At 42.8% G+C, this 22,227-nt stretch overlaps 1 protein-coding gene across 4 annotated transcripts in view; it reads left to right on the top strand.

Annotated features, from left to right (window-relative positions):
* PRR5L (proline rich 5 like) overlaps positions 1 to 22,227 on the top strand; it is a 65,258-nt gene that overhangs the window by 16,841 nt on the left and 26,190 nt on the right. For all 4 annotated transcript variants that reach the window (XM_034769668.1, XM_034769667.1, XM_034769669.1 and 1 more), the window contains 3 exons: positions 2,974 to 3,277; positions 3,988 to 4,068; positions 9,347 to 9,395. In XM_034769668.1, coding sequence (XP_034625559.1) covers positions 3,108 to 3,277; positions 3,988 to 4,068; positions 9,347 to 9,395 — 300 coding nt within the window. In that variant the 5' untranslated portion in view covers positions 2,974 to 3,107. The remainder of the gene's footprint in view (positions 1 to 2,973; positions 3,278 to 3,987; positions 4,069 to 9,346; positions 9,396 to 22,227) is intronic.

Genomic DNA, 22,227 nt, shown 5'->3' with positions numbered 1-22,227 from the left:
ACTCACAACCCTGGGTTTAGTAGACCAGTGCTCAAACCACTGAGCTATCCCAGGTATGCAAAATTTAATCTTGTTCTATCAACAGAATGTTGTATTGTGAGCATTCTCTTTTCTCCTGCTTTTTGGGGTCTGAAAGTAACAAGAGTAGACTGTAGGATGGGGAAAATAGGCTCCCACAGTTTTTGACACTTCCATTTGGAGCCAGGCAACACACTGGCTAGTTGTGTTTTGATGCCCTCTAGTGACTGGTGCACGTAAAGGATAATAGCCTACTATTCTTACTAGCTAATACTTGCTGCTTTAACTTAAATGGAAGAGGCTTGTGTCTTTGGGTTCTGAAGCAATGGAATGACTTCAGTGGATTTTGGATCAGGCCCTTAGTGCTGAAGGTCTCAGGTTCAGTTCCTGCTGATGACCTGTAATTTGGATTGTTGCACAGGAATTGAAGATGTGCATGAAAGTATGATTTGGCAGAGGGGAGTATTCATCTTTTATACACAGACCAGAACATGAAGTATCTGTCTGTGTGACTTACAAAAGCTTAAGGAAACCAATATGTAAATTGCAATGAGCAAGAGTGAGCACATTCTTTAGTAAGAGCCATTCAAGAAATCTGTTGGAGGGCCCTGAAAGATTCTGCATCTGTAGCTGTGGAATTTGCTGCAGAACCCATTTCCTCCTACAAATTTATGCTCCAGAATCCAAGCTTTCATTTTAAGAAAAGTTTTAGCCCTCTTAACTGCAATTAAGAATATGAACCTAATGCATTTTTTAAGGGCTGGCACAGGTGTCTTAACTATGGTTCTGTACACTGCCTTGTGTACCTGGTGTAAAATACTGCTTATACTGCACTGCATCAGCACTGAAAAATGCATACGCGTATCTTGTATTTATATCCTGAATTAATAACTCTGAGAGGTGTGAACTTACCCTTATTCATTTCAATAGGCTGTTTTAACTCTGAAACCTAAAGATGATACATGTCAACACTTAACTATCTCACTGCTAATCTTTTAGGCAGAAGCATCCAGCTAACTTACTTATTCCAAACCTTTGTTCTAAATGTTAAATCTTTGTTTTCAAAAGAGCTGACTTCCCTGTACCCAGCTACCCAAACTTTCAGCTTCTCCCTTGGCAACTTCTACAATGTGGCTGGACATTTTCAGTACCAAAATCTGTAGTGCACTTAAATGTCAGGACAGTGTAAAACACATGGAATTTAATATGACACAGTTGTGATACTGTCTTAATCGTATTATTCATTTTCATACTTAACTTATAAAACCTCCATATTTTTAACTGAAATATAGTGGATGCAGAATCTGCAGTCTACCACCCCAAAGCCCCATTGAGCATCTGTGTAGAATTTAGGCTCATCTTGCAGCAGATTAACTGGGGTTTTGCATCATTTAAAGGTGCAGTGCCAAGAAAAAATATGAATTGGAACATCACTGCTGTGTGCCACAGAGCTCTTATCAGTTAGAGCTCTTATCCAAACTGTATTGAACCTGTACAAAGGATCTGGGTGAAGCTTTGGACAGAGGCGTATAGACTTTAAGTTCTTTGGGGTGATGACTATTTATTAGTGTCTCGTATAGCACTGAGAACATTCTTGGTGCTTAACAAGAATGAGGTTCAAGTCTTGTTATTTTCTTTAAAATGATTCACCAATCTGTAGTCATAACACAGTGTTCTGATACCCTAGTAGTGAATGGCATCTCTGTGGGAAAAAATGCAGTGGGGAGGAGGGTCACAGTAACCATGCCTAAGTCAGTCAGGCTCTTTAGTTGTCATAGATTCTGGGGCTTCCTTGAAGTCTGAGACAAGCTCCTGAGGACAAACAAGTCTTAAAGCAGTAGGTCATAACCTGGCAGATGGATACGAAGGGTGGGGGTGGGGAGGTGAAGTCATCCTAAAACTGGACTAGTTTGGTAGGGAAAAAATGTGCCTGTCACCCATGAAAAGGTTAATTTGAAAGCTGCTAGAAATGGGTTCATGTCTTCAGGGAATGACCAGTCAATGGGAATTTGTTGTGTTGGTGCAGTGTTTCTAAACTGGATTTTCACTGGCTTACTATATTGTCTTCATGTCTCCAAATACTACAGGAGGAGACAGGTAGGAGGTGGAGTAGAGAGGCTTCAAAAGTTTTGGCTGAGTCGTGTACGAATTTTTGAGAGTTTATCCAAATTCCACCTAACTTCTGACCCTTCTGCAGTTTACCCAGGGCTACTTAATCATCTCTTGGAAGATGACAGTTGGGAGGGAAGTGCTTCTACATTTTAAACTTGGTCTAGCAGTTGCACCTGGCTGTATGGAGTAAAACCTTCAGGCCTCCTTTTGTTACATCATTGGTTCTCAACCCACTTTTGCAATCCCCTTATTTTGTTCCTTGCAATGGGTGTTTGGGTAGCCTTCACTTCCTCCCCATCATGTCCTCACGCCCAGAAACGTTACAGATGACATTGTCTCTTCATCTTCTTTCTCCCTGTATGTTTGTTTGTTTCTTCTATTCTCTGTGTCTTCCCCTCCATACTGCCTGGGATGGGCATAGGGATGCACTAGTGGCTCCAGATTGAAGTGACTCTCACAGAAGTATTTAGGCACTTGTGCTCTCACAGCAGAGCTAAATTAAATGGGAGGAGAGAAGAGATGCTTGGGCCATTGGGCTGCTGGCTTGTACCTGGGCTGGCTGCCATTAGGTACTGCTGCAGGGGTAGGATGGGAAGGTGGGCTGCTTTCAAAGAGCTATCTGCCACTTGTCCTAAGTGTACACTTGTGGGAGGGGCGATGTAGGGGGTATGTAGGTTTCCTTGCTCCCCTCCTGTGCCCTACACCCTTCCTTCTCTTCACCAGTCTTCAGAACTATTTTGTTTCCTAATGCTATCTTGGAAAACACCTATCTTAAGGCATTTCATACTGTGCATGCTTGTTTAGGCTCAGCAATTACGAATCAACTCTTTGCTTTTGTTACAGGCTGAACCCTTGGATTTGAAGGAAGGAGGCCCAGTTTATGCCAGTGAAATCACAACCTTGATACCTTCCTTAGTTTGACCTTCAAGAGGAGAAGACTTCTGGCCCCCTTGACACCTTTCAGTCCATCTGAATCTATGACTGGGGGTTCCACCCTAGCCCCACCCTTTGCTGTCCCATTCCAGAAAATGGGTTCATTTCGAAGGCCCAGGCCTCGCTTCATGAGCTCTCCGGTGCTCAGTGACTTGCCACGTTTTCAAGCAGCACGACAGGCTTTGCAGCTTAGCTCCAACTCTGCGTGGAACAGGTGAGGCCCTGCCAGTACCAGGCCTGAGGTAGCTCTGTTTGTAAAGATCTCTAGATTTTGACCTCAGGCAACTGATCCAAGATATTTCAGATTTTTTTCAGCTTAATCAGTCTGCTAGTGAGGATGAATGAATTTTGGGTGCTCCTCAGATTTTGTCTGACTGGGGAACTGACTCATTGTTGATACAGGTTGGTTCTAGCAATCTGCAATTGTCCTTTCTTTAATGGTGTTGAGAGACTGTGTTCATCTTCACGAACAATTAAACCATTTTACACACTAGTGCTGTCTACAGAACTCACTCCAATGTGGACGAGAACCCACAAATATTTCAGATGCACTGGTTTAGTTAGTCATTTACCCCAGGAACAATGCTGGATGCTTTGGGTTAGGTGCTGCAGGAATCCAGAAGCACTGGTACAGCCATGATTGTAAGACGTATAGTATGTGGCCACAGCCCAGAACTTTTGTGCATTTTGTTTAATGGTTTTCCCTTTAATCACTGTAGATACATTTGTCTCCCCTGAAGAACACAGACAAACAAGAGCAGTGATTTCCAGGGGAGAAAAAGTGGAAGTATATAAGTGCAGTTAAACTCCCCACCCCATTATGTCCACTCAGCTGTTGGCAGCTAGCTCACATTGCTTGGTGCGTTAAATCATCCTGACGTGTGTTATTTATGGATGGTGTACTGTCTTATTTCTCTTTGGCAGTGTTCAAACAGCAGTGATAAATGTGTTCAAAGGGGGAGGCTTGCAAAACAATGAACTTTACACCCTCAACGAAAACATCAGGTATGTTGCCAAGTTGTGTGCAGAGAGCCCTTTTGGTGTCAACCAGGTGGTGAGGTGGGGTGGAGTTTTCTGGGGGAAGGGGAAAGGCTGTGTTCAACTTCCTCTTCTTTTGCCATTGGGGGGTGGGAGATGTGTATCTAAAGTTTGGAATCTGCTGTTCTGGCCTGTATGGATGCACGTAGCTTTGATCAGAGCAAGTTTTGCGTTGATTTGGGTAGAGGGGATTTTTTTCCCTTCTTTGGGATTTTATCTTCTTTGTTAGATACTAAAGCAGTGTTGCCAACTCTTACAATTTTGTCATTAGCCACATATTTGGTGTTTTCCCTAAAGCTCCAGCTCCCAGAGTCATGTGATTATGGAAGACTCTCTGCTTTCTTGTAATAAATAAATAAATAAGCTACTAGCCCTCGTGGTAGTGAAGAAAAGCTTGAAAATGTGAACCCTAATGGTTCAAAACTAGAAGATTCTTTTTATTTGCCTAACATTAGTTATTTTTAAAAGCTCATAATTTTTAGGCAAATCTCATGGATGTTTGAATGCTTACGGTTGTCAGGGTTGATTCAACTATGACCTCCTAGTCAAGGGTGACTTAAAAACCCACGCTACGTTAGGCGACTTGAATCTTGGCTGAAAACGAACTTCAGCAACAGGTCTGCAAAATGGTTTACTTTCTTATGGAGACCAGACCGAACTATTTTCAGTATAGTTGAGACACTGAGACTGAATCTTGGTTCTACTTTGATTCTGTGGTAGAATCCATTCACCCTTTCACTTGCTGGCCTTTCCTACATCGAGAAATTTTCTTATTTCAAAACCTGAAAATGGGTTCAAATTGCTAGGAAAACTTCCCCAGTGTAGCTAGGCTAGACTGAAGCTGTACTGAACATTTTTCAGTCTGGTCTACTTGAGAACTTTAAACTGACTTCAGTACTGGTTCAGAAGGATCTGCAGCTTGAAAACTATTTTCAGCAACAGATGAATTTCCTAGTGTAGATAGGACCAGTGGTAAATGAGTCTCTGTCCCAGCCTCACAAAGACTGATTTTCTGTCGGCTTTTTACCAAATGACACTTGGCTCAGATACTTTCCTGAGCCGGACACCCACAGATATTGCTATTATGTGGTGTTTTTCCTTCCATCAGCTATCTCATTACATACATATGTATTCAGTTTGAATGTTGTCACAGAAGGGGAAGTTGACACCTTTTATGTAAAAGATTAACCATGTGGCATTATTGCAGTTCTGTTGTACACTAAATTCAGTCAGCTGTTCCAACTGAAACCCTTATTTTCAGCAGCCTAACCAACCCTTTCCCTACTTTCAAAATAAAACCTAAAGGGCACGAAACTCTTCCCACTTTATCTCAGCCCAAAGGTCAAAGCTTCATAAAATTCCATGCAGCCACTTTTAAGATCCTCTGATTAACAAAACAGTACCTTCTGTGCCTTTAATTACCTCTATAGGTGTTGCCACAGGAGTCAGAAGTCCCCAGATTTAGTGCCCCATAAGGGGAGCTGCATTTGATCTACATGAAGAAATACAGTTTAGAAATAAACGTCTTAATGATTTCAAAATAGTGTAGTCTGTGGTGCATTTGGTTTATCTTGCTGAAATTAATACAGACTGTAAAGAGCTTGTGAAAGAACAAGATTTTTGGGTGAAATTTAGAAATATCCCTACCACCTTTAAATCCAGAGTGTGTTCCTCCAAATAGAGAGATACTTCTAGAGCTTGGGAGCACAATCATGAAATAAACACACTTACTTTTATTTAACATTCTAAGTGTTCCCAGTGTTGGTTACATCTCTGTGTCAGTTCTTAAAAAAATAGCCTCCCAATTCATTGGGTAGTGTATTAATTTCAACCTATGGAGCAAAGGATATGGATTTGCGCACACACAGATCTGCACTCAGCACCTGTGATTCTAAATCTTTCTTCTGGCAAACTGTCAATAGATGTGCATACTAGCCTGAGACCTGGCAAAGAAACAAACCTGGTGAAAGGCTAATTCTTGCGTGCCATGAGATTGAGTCAGTCTGTTTTCCTGGTTTGTATTACTTGGTTCATGTTACCCACTGAAATCGCCCAATGCAAGATGTTTTTTAAAAGAAAAAACAAAAACACTAACAGCATCCCACTGATGCTTCACGGAACTTGTTTACGTGATATGGGGGAGGAATGAGGGCGCTAAATGGGGTAGCAAAGTTGGAAATAGGGAACAACAGAGTGGTAACATTCTGCTCTGGATCGCTGCCACAGAGTTTCCCATCTCCCTGTCATTTGAGATTGCTTCAATAGCTCCTTTTTTGTTTTCCTGTACTGAAGAGGTAAGGAGCTCAGCAAGAGGAAAGCTTGGTCTATACTTAGGTCGACATAGTAAAAACCAGACTCCTGACCTACATAGTTATGCCAACCATAGTCCCAGTGCAGATGCAGCTTTGTTGATGGTTCCCGTGATGTAAGTATTTTTGTTCGGGGAGGCAGTGTTCCTGCGCCAATGGGAAAAAGGCTGCATCTATGCTGCGGTGCTATGCTGGCATAGCTAGGCCAATATATCCTCCATACCATAGTGACATCCAAGGTGTCAGAATGCTGCAGAGAGGTGGAATTTCAGGAAGCAGGAAATGAGCTGGCCATAGTTAGGCCATGTCTACAGTACAGGCCCGATAGCGATGGAGCTACGGTGCCGCAGGTGTGCAGCTATAGTGCCATAGTATAGATGGAAGGGTTTTTTCCATTGCTGTAAGTAATCTACTCCTCCAAGAGGTGGTAGTTAGGTCAACAGAAGAATTATTGAGCCTCATCTACTCTGGGGATTAGGTCAGTTTAACTATGGTACTCAGGGTGTGAATTTTTCACACTGCTGAGGTATGTAGCTAGGTCCATTTGAGTATAGCCCATGTGTTAGTGTGAGACAGTTACAATTCCCTCAACGCAGCAGGTGCCAAAATGTATTGGTTCATGTCTCACCTTCTTAAAATGTTGTGAGGTGAATGGCTGGAACATCAGCCTCATGTACCACCAGTGGTACATGTACCACAATTTGGGACCCCCTGCCTAGAGCCTTCAGTTGCAAGGGAGAGGAATTGTCACCAGTGCTTCACTCTCTGAGTCCTCAGATTCATTCAGCGTCCACTGCCAAATATCCTCTTTTTTTCACATCAGTGATCTGGCTGAAGCCAGTGGGAGCACTTCTGAAAATCAGGCCCCAAAAGACTAACCTTCTTATAGTTGCTGTCCCCTAGAGAAAGAACTTAACAGTGAGTCTGAGTCTCTCTTATTCCAGCTCTGTCCACCCTCTAAGGAAAGTTTCTGCTGGTAAACAGGGATGTTTAATTTTAGTGTTGTGCAATGCAATCACTCCTGCAAAATGCCCGAAATTGCCAAATTAAACTGGCTGACAAAATACAGTCCTGTTCCAGTCGCTCCTGATGCAGCATTATGGTGGTGTTTTCTCCCTGTCATTGAGCCCATGTAGCATATCCTCCCCGCCCGCTCACATCCCTTTGCATTAGTGGGAGATAGGTACATATGCTGAAAACTCTACAGACCTTTGTTATCGTCTAAAAGACCCTCATGTGTGTACATATATGCAGAGATCTAAGGGGAAATGCATAATATACATAATACGCATGTTCCTATGTAGAGACCTTTATACATCGTCAGAGGGTTGAAGCACCAAAAGATAATTTTATGTAAGAAATATTTTATCATGAAAATTGACTTTTTCTGAAGACTGTAAAAATAGTGGTAATATTGTCTAGGGCTTTGAACATGAACCTGGGAGTCAAACATCTCTCTAACTCTAAACTTAGTTCCACTAGAGACTTTCTATATGACCTCTCATGAATGGTGTGGAGAAAGTGAATAAGGAAGTGTTATTTACCCTTCCCATAACACACAAACCAGAGGTCATCCAGTGAAATTAATAGGCAGCAGGTTTAAAACTAGCATAAGGAAGTACTTCTTCACACAATGCACAGTCAGCCTATGGAACTCATTGCCAGGAGATGCTGTAAAGGCCAAAAGTATAACTGGGTTCAAAAAAAGGATAAGCTTATGGAGGATAGGTTCATCAACGGCTATTAGCCAAGATGGTCAGGGACACAACCCGTGCTGTGGGTGTCTCTAAACCTCTGACTGCCAGACACTGGGCCTGGATGACATGGGATGGATCACTCTGTAATTGTCCTGTTCTGTTCATTCCCTCGGAAGCACCTGGCATTGGCCACTGTCAGAAGACAGGATACTGGGCTAGATAGGCCATTGGCCTGACCCAGTATGACCATTCTTATGTTCTTACTTTGTGCACAGTCACCTCTTGGTGCCTCAGTATCCCCATCTGTAAAATAGGCATTACAGTACTAATCTTCTGGGCATGCTGCAACCCCTCCCTCATGTTTGGTTTGAAAATCTATTTAGTAAAAAAAAAATTAGCATTTTAAAAAAATCCGACAACAACAGTCTCTCAATTTAATAACTTTCCCCACACTTCCCCCCTCCCCAACTGGAAATATTGTGTGTGGGGGGGGGTTTGTTTAAAGGAAGGGTAACAACTTTCTCTCACTTTACTTCCCCTGTACCCTCCATTCTCCAAATGAAGACTGTGGGTGGGGGAAATCCCCTAAATTTGAAATTAAACAATTTTTTGCGTAGAAATTTTGTCAAGTGGTTTAAAACAAAACAGGTAAAATGTTGACTACAATGAAAATGGTTTATTGTTTTAAAAAAAAAATCTTTCCTGCAGTAGGGAACCATGTTTTTCAGCTACCTCTAGTTGTAAGGCCTTTCTATACAGGACTTTAGGGAAGAGGATGAATTCCTCCCTAGTCTGTACATAACCTCCACTGGCATTATAGGAGGTATGCAGAGACATGAAGGGAATCTACCTTTGACCAGAATGACTCTCGCCTTTCTTCATGGTGTTCCACTTACACATATCAAGATGTCTTTGGTATGACTGTGGAGGTGATGGCAGTGTAAATTTATGTATGAGCGGAGGAGTTATTTCAGAAAAATTCTGTGGGAGGCAAATTTGTGTCAGAGTATAGAACATTATATGTGATTATATTATATCCTGCAAGGTCCGGGGAAGGTGGGGAAGGACAAAAAATGGAAGACATAATGGTGTGCCATAGACCTATGTAAAGTCTGGGGGTTGGTGGGGTGAATCCATGTCGAGGAGGTAACTGCCTCCTTTGCCCCATAGCAAATGACACCGCTGCCTGTGAGAAATGACTTGCAACCAGTTTATAACTCATGTTCCATTTCTTTTCAGACGTTTGCTGAAAAGTGAACTTGGATCCTTCATCACAGATTATTTCCAGGTAAGACGTGTTCCTTAATAGATAACTAAATGTTGCTCAGTTTTTTCTTTGTTTTAGTTTGCTCTTGAAAACTTTTTCATATGTAGAAAAATAAATAGAATCGCTTCTGACAAGCAGGTAGCCTGCATTCAGTGTTCTCTGCCATGCAGGTTCATGGACTCAAATACAGTATTTGGTTTGTTTTTTTTTACTAAGGGCTGCATAGCCTGATATTCAAAAATATTTGTCGTTATACATGGTAAAATAAAAATGACCAGCTCCCATGCTTCAGTGTGTGATGTGATCGCCTGCTGCGATCAGGAAGGAAATGCCTCTCCTGAGCTCTCTAATAGAGAACTGGCTGCACTGATGTTTCTTTTTGCCTTGGGTTGGCAGTGGTCTCTAGTGGTTAGAGCACAGGACTGGAGGGCAGGGGTGGAGCAGGGGGCAGGAAAAAATGCAATCTACTCCCGGTTCTGTCAATAATTTGATGTATGGCCTTGAGTAAATCACTTCCCCTCTGTAAACTAGGGCTGATGCCCACCTTTTATAAAGTGCTTTGAGAACCCTTTGAGATAAGTGCAAAGCATGGACTAGATAAACTAATGTGATATGGGAATTCCTGTTTCCAATGCAGATGCTCAGTTTCTCAGAGCGTAACTTAACCCCCCCCCCAAATATTTAGAAATAGTGGATGAAAGTTTCCTTCGCTAGAGGCGGGGGGGTGGGTGGAGGAACCTTAACCTAACCAACCCTATCAGCAGGAATTTAGTCTGATCACTATCTGGGGATCCCAGAAATGTAATTCCAGTTTGTGGTGGAGCAAAAATCTAAAGCCCGGAGAAGAGGTAATTAGTCACAAATGTGCATAAATGTAACAACCTTTAACTAATAATGTCATTTTCTGCGGTCAGACATAACCACATAAAAGTGTGTTTGAGATGAGTGCAGGGGCATGCTGATGGTTTCAGTACTGCAATCATTCAGTGGCGCTATTTAAAAAAGAGCAGGACTGCTGAGAACAACAGGGATTTCAGTGTTGGTTTTATTCTCTACCAGTAAAAGAGAAGAAAAAATTGCACCACTTCCTGAGGTGGCTGAAGTAGCTTGTGCACTGTGTCAGTAGTAAAAAAAATAACTGACTGGTGTTGTTTCCTTTCAGTATTAGATTGCATGACTTAAAAAAAAAAAAAAAAAAAAAAAAAGCGCTGTTGAGTGAAAAATAAACTCCCGTGTTGTGGGCAGCTGTGTTTCATCTCTTCAGACCCTATCTTCACAACCCTCTTTACTGGAAGGAGAAAACTTTTGCTTCACTTAATGGTAGGACATTTCCTAGAATGTGAGCCAAGAGTCTAGCAGCAGTGAGACAGTAATGCAGTGAGTCCATATTACAAAGAGTTTGGTCTGAGTGGAAATCCACTATTACTGTAACTGGCTTTGGGGTTTTTTGTTTTGTTTTTAGTATTGCAAACCATTATATTTGTTTAGATTTGTGAAGGACTCCAGAAGGGCCTATGCAGGTGGTCAGATATTATGGACAGGCCTGATATAAAAACTTCAACACAAGAGAAAACGTACACTTGAGGTACATCTCCACTGTGATAAAAGATCTGTGTTATGGCCATGGCTGGCCCAAGTGAGATGGCTTGGGCTCGGAGGGCTATAAAATTGAACGGTTGGTGTTGGGGTTTGGGCTGGAGCCCAGGCTGTGAGAACCTGTGGTCCCACCCAAACCTGTACACTGCAATTTTATAGGCCCACAGCCTGAGCCCCCTGAATCAGCTAACCTGGGCTCGGAGACTCAGTGCTGCAGGTTTTTTATCACAGTGTGGACAAGTGTGAAGCAATGCATGCTAGAAGGAACAATATAAAGTGCTAGTATATAAGCATTGATTGGCTCTTAATGTTCTATGTCCTGGACTATACTGAAAGAAGCAAGTTTTGTTTTTTAACTTTGAATAAGATGTGCTTACATTATGCAAGCCAATCAGAAAAGTCCTGGATGACTCGATGGCTAGAGGCATGGGTCATAGGTTCAAACGCTGTCTAGGCCAAATGGATACCTGTGACATTAATTGATGCTTGCTCGACCTCTCCGCAGTACAGTCAATGATAGAATAGGCCATATAGACTAAAATCCCCTCTCATCCTTATTGACTGGGCCTCCAGTTCAGGGCCAAGTCATATTAGTAAGTGGAACCTTGCCTTGTTTTGTGGATAATATGGGGATTCTTTCACCAAGGTTGTCAATCAGTAACACTGGAACTCAGATAGAATTGTAAAATATATCACTTTGATAGAACAGCAGAGTAATGATATTATTCTATTATTGCCCTCTAAGTCCACAATCAGGATTGGGATCCATATATGCTCAGCACTGTACAAATACAGAAGACATGATGGTCCATACCCCAAAGAGCTGGCAGTGCAAGGGCTAGTCTACACTTGAGTTAATTTTAGGTTGTTGGGAAGGGGATGGGAGTTGCACTGGTATAACTACATTCATGCAGCGTCTCCAGTCCTAACACGATGAATGTTTTGCCATTGAAGTCAACAAGGCCAGAATTTTACCTCTAGTATAGTCAAGTGCTAAAAATGTGACTTGCCCCAGTCTGGCTCACACTGATGCAAAAAAGCTTCAGTGCAGGCATTCCATAAGAGGATAAGCAATATGAGATGTAGACTAAAGAAGGAAGCAATTTATCTTCCCCTGGTGTATTTGTGAAAGTAGACTTACAGTGCACATCATTGACTATAAAAAGTTGACATCCCTTTCCATGGATCTCAAGGCAGTAGAATGGGGCAGTCTGCGTGTTACTAACCAAACTATCTTGTTGGTATTTCTCTATCAGAGAAGAACTCTTTTCTCATTAGGTTCTCTAAAATTCTCTTTTTTTGTTTTCCACCTTCCTTTGCCTGGGTCACTTACTGGTTTAAACTAGAATAAATGGTGGATTCTCTGTAACTTGAAGCATTTAAATTAAGATTTGAGGACCTCAGTAACTCAGCTGGAAGTTATTGGCCTGTTACAGGAGGGGGTGTGAGATTCTGTGGCCTGTGATGTGCAGGAGGTCAGACTAGATGATCATGATGGTCCTTCTGGCCTTAACGTCTATGAGTTTAAAATGTACAACCTGCCCTTCTCTGTCCCAAAGATAGATCTGTTTTCCCCTCAAGATGATGTGCGCAATACTCTAGTGGCAAGTAGGACAATTACCTGAATCTTCCAAAGTTTGAAAATTATAAAGTGCCTTCAACATTTTTCGTCCTGTTACATTAAAGAGTACACTACACTATTAGTAAGTGCTAAGATAATTGTCAAATCATATTATCCATAGTTTGAGTGCTGGCTCTTACATTATTTTTTAAAGACTTGTTTCAACCATTGAAGGTTAAGAACTTTTCCATGGAACATAGTTCAGATGCTAAGACAAAGCTAACTTTGTGAGTCACTTGAATTGGTTGCTCAGAAGTAATTTTCACCAACACTCATGGAAATTTCCAGTTCTTACACTTCATGGAATCTTCAAGAATGGAATGAGCTAGTAGGTATCTTCATATTTCTTAGATTGTCCTAATGAAGTCTAGGGAGACTTTATCTTCAAAATCCCCATGGCCCCAGTGTTATCAAGTCTCTCTTGTAGTTAAACCAAACCATACTATAACAGACTAATGCACCCACTCATATAAAGATCTCAGTGGAAATTCAAATGTTTGATTCTGAAGGAGGTTTGTGTTACTAATCTGCTGCCTTAGTAACTTTAGAGGAGATATAAGCCATGTTACTGAAAGTGACTTTTGAGCTTTTAAAGACCAAATAGCCAGCGCCCAGTATATTCTGCCACTTCTGATTTTCTGCGGGATCTACCCTGTGCTGAATGTTTCTGAATCCACATTTTCAGTTATAATCTTGCTAGCCCTCATGGATGTGAAGAAAGCCTTTAAAAATGTAAACCTATTGCAGATTGACATATACCTCTACCTCGATATAACGCTGTCCTCGGGAGCCCAAAAATCTTACCATGTTATAGGCGAAACCACATTATATCGAACTTGGTTTGATCCGCCCCCCTGGAGCACTGCTTTACCGCGTTATATCCGAATTCGTGTTATATCGGGTCGCGTTATATCGGGGTAGAGGTGTATTGATACATTATGTACCTGAGTCTGCAGGCAGCCTGACATGATAGCTTTGGCTGGGGTGAATTGCTCCTTCTCACATCCCAGTGGGTTGCTAACTCTCAAATTTAGAGGTGGAAAATGTAAATGTTAAGTATTTAACTGCTGACCGTTTTAGCCAAAATACCCAGCTAATGTGCTTACCCCAAACTGAGTCCTTCTGAGGTGTGGAAACCCCAGCCGTTCCTTGCCCAGCTGCCAAAACCTCCAGCTTCCTCCAACATCTACATGCAGTACAAAACTGTGGTACTGAAAGCATAGAGACAACATAAAATATATTGACTTTGATATCAAAATCAGTAATAGGATTCTGTACTGATTGAATTCTTATATTTAATTTAATCAAAACCTCAATTTCTTAAAATTGAAATGAAGCTGCTGCTGAATTTTCAAGCCTGTGGCAGCAGAGGGTTGCAGAATCCAGAGACCTTGACCCAGGTTTAGGTCCAGTTTGCTGAGGCATATACAGAGCTTTGCAAATAACCAATAGATGGAATAGCTAAATCCCCATTCGGGTGTCCAGATTTTCAAAGAAAATAGACAAATTCATGCTAGAGCTGTGCTTAAAAAAAAACACGTCTCTTCCTCTATCCCACCCAGTTCTTGAAAGAAGAAGATTTTAGCCCAAATGTTCTGTAGCTCAAATCTGCTTTTTCACCTGCTGATGGCCATGACCCCTCTATCCTACGCCCAGCCTATTGGGTTAAAACTGCATAAGGCTGAAGGCTTGAGGAGCCGAGCCAGAGGACTAATAAAATTTCCCCTGCACCTGGCACTTTCCCCTGCTGGGCTCTTAGGGGGACAGCTCCACCAGAGACTCCTTAATATTGGTCCAGCCCTCTGAACTTGGAGGGGCTTAATAGGCAAAGCAATCCCAATGGGCTGTGTGTAGGATATGATCCTACTAGAGGGCCCCGTGCTGCATGGTGCAGGTGACTGTGGAAGGTGTTCACCACCTTGCAGGTCTAGCCCAAAGCTCCTTTGTGGAACTGACTGATTCACCAGCAGGGACTCTGAATTTTAGTTATTGCCACTAAAATTTACATGAAACTGTGGGCCCTGCTTAGTCACTTAACTCTGAATTGCAACCATATGTGGGCAGGAGTGTTGTCTGTTTTCCCTGTAGCTGCTGTAACACTGAAACATTGTGGGCTGGATTCTTACAGTAACACTCTCTTTGTGAATGGCTGTAACTCTGCCTGGCACACACTCTATCCTCTTTACTCATACTTAGGCCTGGTTTACACATCAAAGGGTATGTCTACACTTACCGGAGGGTCCGGCGGCAGGCAATCGATGTTCTGGCATCGATTTATTGCGTCTGGTTAAGACGCGATAAATCGATCCCGGATCGATCCCAGAAGTGCTCGCCATCGACGCCGGTACTCCAGCTCGGCGAGAGGAGTACGCGGCATCGACGGGGGAGCCTCCCTGCCGCGTCTGGACCCGTGGTAAGTTCGGACTAAGGTACTTCGAATTCAGCTACGTTATTAACGTAGCTGAATTTGCGTACCTTAGTCCGAAGTGGGGGCTTAGTGGGGACCAGGCCAAAATGTTAGGTCAACATAGCTACAGCACTCAGGGATGTGAAAAATTCACACCTCTGAGCACCCATCTATGCCAATCTAATCCCTGATGTAGATGCAGCTATGCTGACTGAAAAATGTTTCCGTTGACTTAGCTACTGTCACTTGGGGAAGTGGAGTTCCTACAGCGATGGAACAACCCACTGTAGGAAACGTCCACGCTAGGGCACTGCAGTGGCATCGTTCTGGCGCCATAGCTGTGCAGACATGGCCTCAGTCACTTTCTCGCTTTGTCTGCCTGTAAAGCCTCCTTCCAATTTCTTTGCATTAAAAGTAGTGAAAGGCTTGCCCAAGCCCCCAGATCTAAACTGCTTTGTATTTTTGAGGCATTGTGACATACAAAGGTGAAAGGTGTGACAGAATACAGCCCTGTATTCATACCCTACACACTATTGTAATAATCTTTTTGTACAAGGTATGCCTTGTAAGGTGGTATTTGAAAACTTCTAATTTGCTGGTCAGTATTGTTCTGGTAAAATATGTGTGGCAACATTGTATGTGAAGTTACAAGATTTCCCTGTATGGTGGTGGTAACACATGTTCCAAACCCCACTGCCCTGCCCAAGCAGAAGTCAGATCTGTCCTAAACAAAGGAAGGAGTGTGCTTGCCTTAATTTGCATTTAAGCAGTAAACAGAGTAATCATGCAGGAAGGGAAAACAAAGGAAGTTCAAAGGGGTGAAAAAACTTGCAGGGAACATCCTTCCACATAGAGTCTTTGTCTCCTGGGTCTCAGCTGGAAATGTTTTTCAAGAGGGGGACTAAAATAGTAAAAAGAAGGGACAAAAACCCCAAGGCACCCCCGCTCCCTCTCCCTGCCCAAATCAGTCTGTGCATCTGAGAAGACCAAAGGAAACAGCTATTGGACCTTGGTCCCCTAAAGAGTTCGGTCAGTAACTTTGCTGGAAGCAAGTGGTGAGAAAGTTTGCAGCTAAGATCGTTTCTTAAGTAGTTACTAGTAAGCATTTTACCTTTATTTTTCTTGCACCCGTTTCTGACTTTTATGCCTCATTACTTGTACTCACTTAAAATCTTTCTTTGTAGTTAATAAACTTGTTTTACTTTTTATCTAATCCAGTGTGTTGAAGCTGGAGGTCTGGGCACACTATTTATAATAACGGAATTAATATATTTGTACTGTCCAGGAGAGGGCTGGGCAGTACAGGATATACATTTCTGGGGGAAGATCTGGGATTGGGGTGTGTTGGGGTCACTCTGCAGTATAACCAAGGCTGGTCAGAGCCAGGTTGTAGCTGCCAGAGTGCAGTTACACACAGACACTCTGGTGTGGCTTACATGCTGGAATGTTGTTTGTGAGCGGCCCAGGTGGGAGCTTCTACTGCAAGGCATTATGAGGCACCCAAGGTTGCAGGGCAGGGGTTACACAGCCCCAAATAGTCTGGATTGTGCCCTGGTATGTCACAGGTATCTCTTCTGCTTCTGAATGTTGTGGCTTATTCTGTCTATTGGGCCAAAATAAACTCCCATATCCACCCACCTAGCTAAATTTTGGGGAGTTTCAGGGCTGAACTCTGCAACTAAGGCCCAATTGTGGTTTTAAAGCAACTCTTACAAGTGGGAAGATGTGCATCTACAATCTGGAGCTGTACAGAACTGGCAAATGTCTTTCTGAAAAATTCTGGGAACACAATTTTAGGTGACACTTGTCCCTCAGATGTCCGTTTCCTTGCAAAATTTGATGCCAGAGCTACCTGTTCAAAGCAAGACCTGTGCAAATTGATCAGAGATGGAGCTTGTGTTGGGCTAAAGAAATTAAGAAATATGATGTAAAAAATATTCAGTGAAACAGGCTCAATTTTTTGAATTTGATAAGGAAATGAGACTTTCTATTTTGAACAGTTGTTTGTCCTTGGTGAGTATATTTTTTAGAAATACAGGACATCTCTAGTGCTGAAATGTGAAGGGAAAAGAATATTGAAGTCGTTTCTGATTTTTTGTGTGTGTGTGTGTGTATTTTCTTTTGTAAAGAAGAAGAGAGGCATGTTGAAGAATGTTAATTGCTTTCTTTGGTTAGTTGGAGAATTCCTCCACCCCCTTTTGAACTTCGGGAAGGTGGCCACAGGCATATCCCTCTTCCAGACAAGATGTGAAACTGCTTGTGATGGCTAAAGATTCCCCTGCTTCTTTTCGTAAGATTTGGGGTGTTAACTGTAGCATCCTGGCCAATTTCCAGCTCAGGTAATTGCATTCTGCCTACTTAAAATTCACCCTCCAGATACAATTGGAGAGGTTTGCTTCATTAACGTACAGAAGAAAAAAAACTTCCGTGCTTTGTCACTTGGACAAAGAAGCTGTCACCCACCAAGTGACTGCATTTTACTGATGGGCATGTGACTCCCTTTGGGAACTTTCTAGTCCAACAATGTCCATACAGAGCAGACAGGACTCAGTGTTTGAGGCTTTATCCAAAGAGCCCCCCTGCCACACACCTGCCCCCACACGTGCATGCGCTCTTTCTGTCTCTGTCTGTCTCTCTGACTCACTCACTGGAAAATGTATTGCGCTCATCTTCCTTGAGGAGAAAGATCTGAGTTGACTTGGCTGGGATTGTTGGCCCTCTCAGATGCTCCTTTCAGCCACAGACCTGTAACAGAGTTACTGTGATTTTATATGCATTATAAAAACATAGGAGTGCTCATCCTATCAGACTTCATACATCCATTTGTTTGTATCTGCTATCAAACACACACCTTCCCAAACTTACTTGGGCCACGTTTGCTAACTGTTTGGGGGTTAATCTAGGGTCTTGTTCCTTCACAGTCCATCTCCTCTTCACACAGTGAAGTAGTAATACAATGTTTGTGGCACCCATCACTAGACCTACAGCAACTTGTGATGCTCTGACTGTAAGGTTAAGATTTCACTATGGGATCCAGGAGAAAGTTGACTCAGAAGGGGAATAATCTCGTACCCAAGCATACAATTCTTCTATAATAGCAAGTGGGAAGAAGGTGGGTGGGCAATGTAGCTCCCTTTCATATAGACGTGTGTCCTTCAAGCTTGCTTGGTGTGTATGCAGCTTTATGGGGGGAGGGATAGCTCAGTGGTTTGAGGGTTGTGAGCTCAATCCTTGAGGGGGCCATTTAGGGAACTGGGGTAAAAATCTGTCTGGGGATTGGTCCTGCTTTGAGCAGAGGGTTGGATTAGATTAGATTACCTCCTGAGGTCCCTTCCAACCCTGATATTCTATGATCTGCTTGTAGTTGTATCAGATTATTTTTCCCTAGGCTATATCCCTCTATGTAGCCTATAGCAACCGGGGATAAAGCAGTAATGAGACCTGTAATCTAGATAAGGTCTGGTGCAAACCTTTGCTTCATTCTGTATTTGTTAGAGTGTATTCATTCCTCAGCAGACTACATTGTTGGATTTTTTTAAATGCAAATATATCTGGCTGAGTGCTTGATCTTGGGAGGAGAAGCTTAAATTCAATGTTTCCAATCTTGGTGTCTTTTGGCAGTAAAGCAAAGCAGCTCCTGGATTAATCAACAGAAAAACCTGTTCTGCTAAATTAATCCAAAATCTGTAGAGAGATGAGGTGGGTGAGGTAATATCTTTTATTGGACGAACTTCTGTGTCACTTCACCTTGAGTTGTCCCTTAGAATATGTGCTAACTACCTATGCTTAACTATCTGTTCAGTCTTGTATTTAGCTGTGATACTCTCAGTACCTCTCCCAGACCGATAGAAGAGTTCTGTGCAGGAGCGATGGAAGCTCCCTAAAAGCAGGGGAACATGGGGGGCACCGGTGCCCGAACTGTGGCCCTGCCCCCCCTTGATGCCCCTTCCCCCTGAAGCCCTGCCCCTGCGCTGCCCCTTCCCCCCCAAAGGCCCCATCCTCATGCCGCCACTTCCCCCCAAGACCCGCTCCTGCTCACTCCCCTCTGCCCCTGTCCCCCCCCCCCATTGCTCACCCTTGTGGTCGGTAAAAAGTGATGGATCCATGACCCTGTGGCCCCCCCGTTCCAGTGCCCCTTGCTCTGTGTGACTCGAAAGCTTGTCTCTCTATCTCTCTCACCAACAGAAGCTGGTCCAATAAAAGCTATTATCTCACCCACCTTGTCTCTCTCAGATCCTGATCCCAACATGGCTACAACTGCATCCAAAATCTGTAGTGATGTACCCAGAAAAGTGAATGTGTCTCTCAAAGGACCTGTCTTCACCCTTAGGAAATTTTGAGTCAATTAAAGCTCCACCAGTATTTGCAATGTAGGAAGCCTGAAGCTTTGTGGGCAGAAGGTTCGTCTCCACTATAGAGCAGGTTGGAAAATAGGGGGTGGGATTTTCTGCAGAAATGTTTGACATTTTGTCAAAAAAACAAATCAGAAAGTTGAAATTTTTCACAGAAAGCAGACCCTGTTTGCAAAAACCTTAGTTTAGTCAGGCCAGGTCTATAGTACAAACTTACATTTCTATAAGTACATCGCTCAGGGAATTAAAAAATCCCCCCTCCCCCCCCCGAGTGACGCACTTATACTGACCTAGACCCTGGTATAGACACTGCTATTTCGACTGGCGGGCTTCTCCCATCGACATAGCTGCTGCCTCTCGTGGAGGTGAATTAACTATGCTGATGGGAGAGGCTTTCCTGTTGGCGTAATAACGACTTTACTAAAGTGGTTTAAGTGTAAACCTGTTCTCACAAACCCCAAATTATCCACTGGAAAAAAGTTTTAGTGGAAAATGCTTGACTCATCCTAGTTAGCAACCTTTGGAGCTGTAGCATGGATGGGGTGACATCTGCTGCTGGCATTCAAAGCACTGTGTTATCTGACCCTACTAAAAAGCATATTGTAACTGCATTTCTAAATCATGCAAAAGCCTTTGACCTTTGCAGGGCTGTACATGATGCAGAAACACATGTGCCATCTATGATGTATGCCCAAACCATAAATTGTTTCTGTGGACTAAAGTGCTGTTATCTAGTCCCCTAACACCATTGCATCCACACTGATCTGGATAGCTCCTGCTTGTTTGTTCCAGGGATGTGAAATTGCCTGCATGCAGGGACTAGTACATGGGGAATGGAGCCCTAAGGGCCTATGCATTTGAATTCCTTAATCTGCTTGCAAATGAGGCACAAATGATTCTCGTTAACCTTAGTTAAAAGCTTGTGGATGCCAACAGGAAAAAGCAATGTGCTGGCAAGTCTATGATTGCAGAATAGCTGCTCTTGGCATTGTGAGAATGGCTTCCAGTTTGACAGCTTGAATTTCTGATCTCTGATGACATCTTTGGCCCTTTCTATGCCACCGATTTCCCCAGTGTTGGCAATTTTGGCAAAGTACTGGAATAATTAGAGCTGCTTTGAACAGGGTCAGATAACATGGTTTTAGAAAGCCAGCAATAGCCAGCACTCCATCCACATTGCAGCTCCCATACATGCTGTCCAGTCTAAATGTCTTAACCATCTCTGGTTCCATCAAATGTATATTCCTGGAAACAAATTCTGTCTTGACTTGCCTTCCTTGCAACATCATTGACTTGAAGGCAGATTTTGGCCCTTTCTGTGTATTTGGGGAACCTTTCTAGGTGAGTTGCGTATGGGACAGCCCCAAATCAAGTTACTGGAGCTGTTCTCTTTCTTAAAGGCTCTTTGCCAAGATTTCAGACTAAAGTAAAGATGCCAAAGGAAGAAGGTTGCTTTTTAATCTCACGTATTTCTAGGGCACCTATCAATGTAGCATGTCAGTGCTAAGCTTTAATTGCATAAGATTCCAGGGCAGAAGGAGCCTCTTGCTGTTTTGAATTCAACGACTGATTTGCTTAGCTGGGAACTTTGGGGTCTTGCTGACCTTGGCAACATTGAGGGGTCAGATTTAACTCACACACGCACCTACATGGATAAATTCTTAAGTCTAGTGCATGCAGATAGATGGTCTCTTACAGCAACAATCACATTAATATTCAGGTTGCTCCCAGTCCCAAAGGACCTGTCACTTACCCCAGGTCAATTGCACTTTAGATTTTTATACCAAAGACAACACTTGTAGCCAATCCTATAATAAACTAACTAAAGATTTGTTAGCTAAGAAAAAGAAAATAGTTATTTACAAGGTTAAAGAAGATAAACATATATATATACACACACACACACACGCAAGTTAGTCTTGGATTTCAAAAGATGGTAGAAGCTTCTATAATGAGCAAGCTCTGTATGTCCTTTAGAGCTACTCAGGCCAAGCACTGGCAATCCTTTGCTTATGCTTAGTAATCCTTGTTCCTCAGGGTCCAAGCAGCAGAGTTCAAGCTGATGGGATGAGTCCTCATGCACTTTTCCTCTTCATGTGTGTATGTGTGTGGGGGCAATCAACAAAGTCTTTGTCCTCTGATGTTCCACAGTGGTTTGTCTGGTGTTTGTGGGCCTTTCTTTGTGGGCAGAAGATAACACCTCCTGTGGCAAACTAGTATTTAACACTTGGTAATGCTTCTCTTCTGACTTTTCATTTACAGTTACAGTGCAAACACTTGGCAGCGTAGGGATGGCTATGTGCTATGGAGGCCTGTGACTCCTGCTGGTCTAAAGGCTGCTTCTGTGTTACAGAATATTGTGTGGACAGTGTACATTGGGCATTCAGACTGGCACTGCTTCCCCATTGGTTAAAGGAGAATAGGGGACGAAAGTTGTGACTCCCACACAATTACCTGTTCAGAGTAACTGATTCTCGGGGATATTATGGCAATGAAAAGAAACAACAACCTGGTAGATACCACACTTTTTGTACAGTGGGAGAGAGAGATACCTCCTGAATATCCATTTTGCTCTGATGGTACAGCATTTCCCATGAGCAGGAGGCACATTCTCTATTGATGCAATGCCTGTGGTAGGGTCCAACCTTTCTGAGATGAGAATATGTACATTACCCATCTCTAGCTCTTCCATCCAAGAATCTCAAATCATTTCAGAATAACTGATTTTCTTCCCACAACAGTGCTAGCAGGTTGGTAAGTGTTAACCTTTTTACAGATGTGGAAACTGAGCCACAGACAGTCTAAGGCTGGATTTGCAAAGGCATTTAGGCACCTAAAGATGCAACTAGGTGCTTACTGGGATTTACAGAAGTGCCT

The sequence above is a fragment of the Trachemys scripta genome, chromosome 4 (assembly GCF_013100865.1).
Source record: "Trachemys scripta elegans isolate TJP31775 chromosome 4, CAS_Tse_1.0, whole genome shotgun sequence".
Lineage (NCBI taxonomy): Eukaryota > Metazoa > Chordata > Testudines > Emydidae > Trachemys > Trachemys scripta.
The sequence above is the reverse complement of the archived record's forward strand: the minus strand, read 5'-3'. Positions and strand labels throughout refer to the sequence as shown.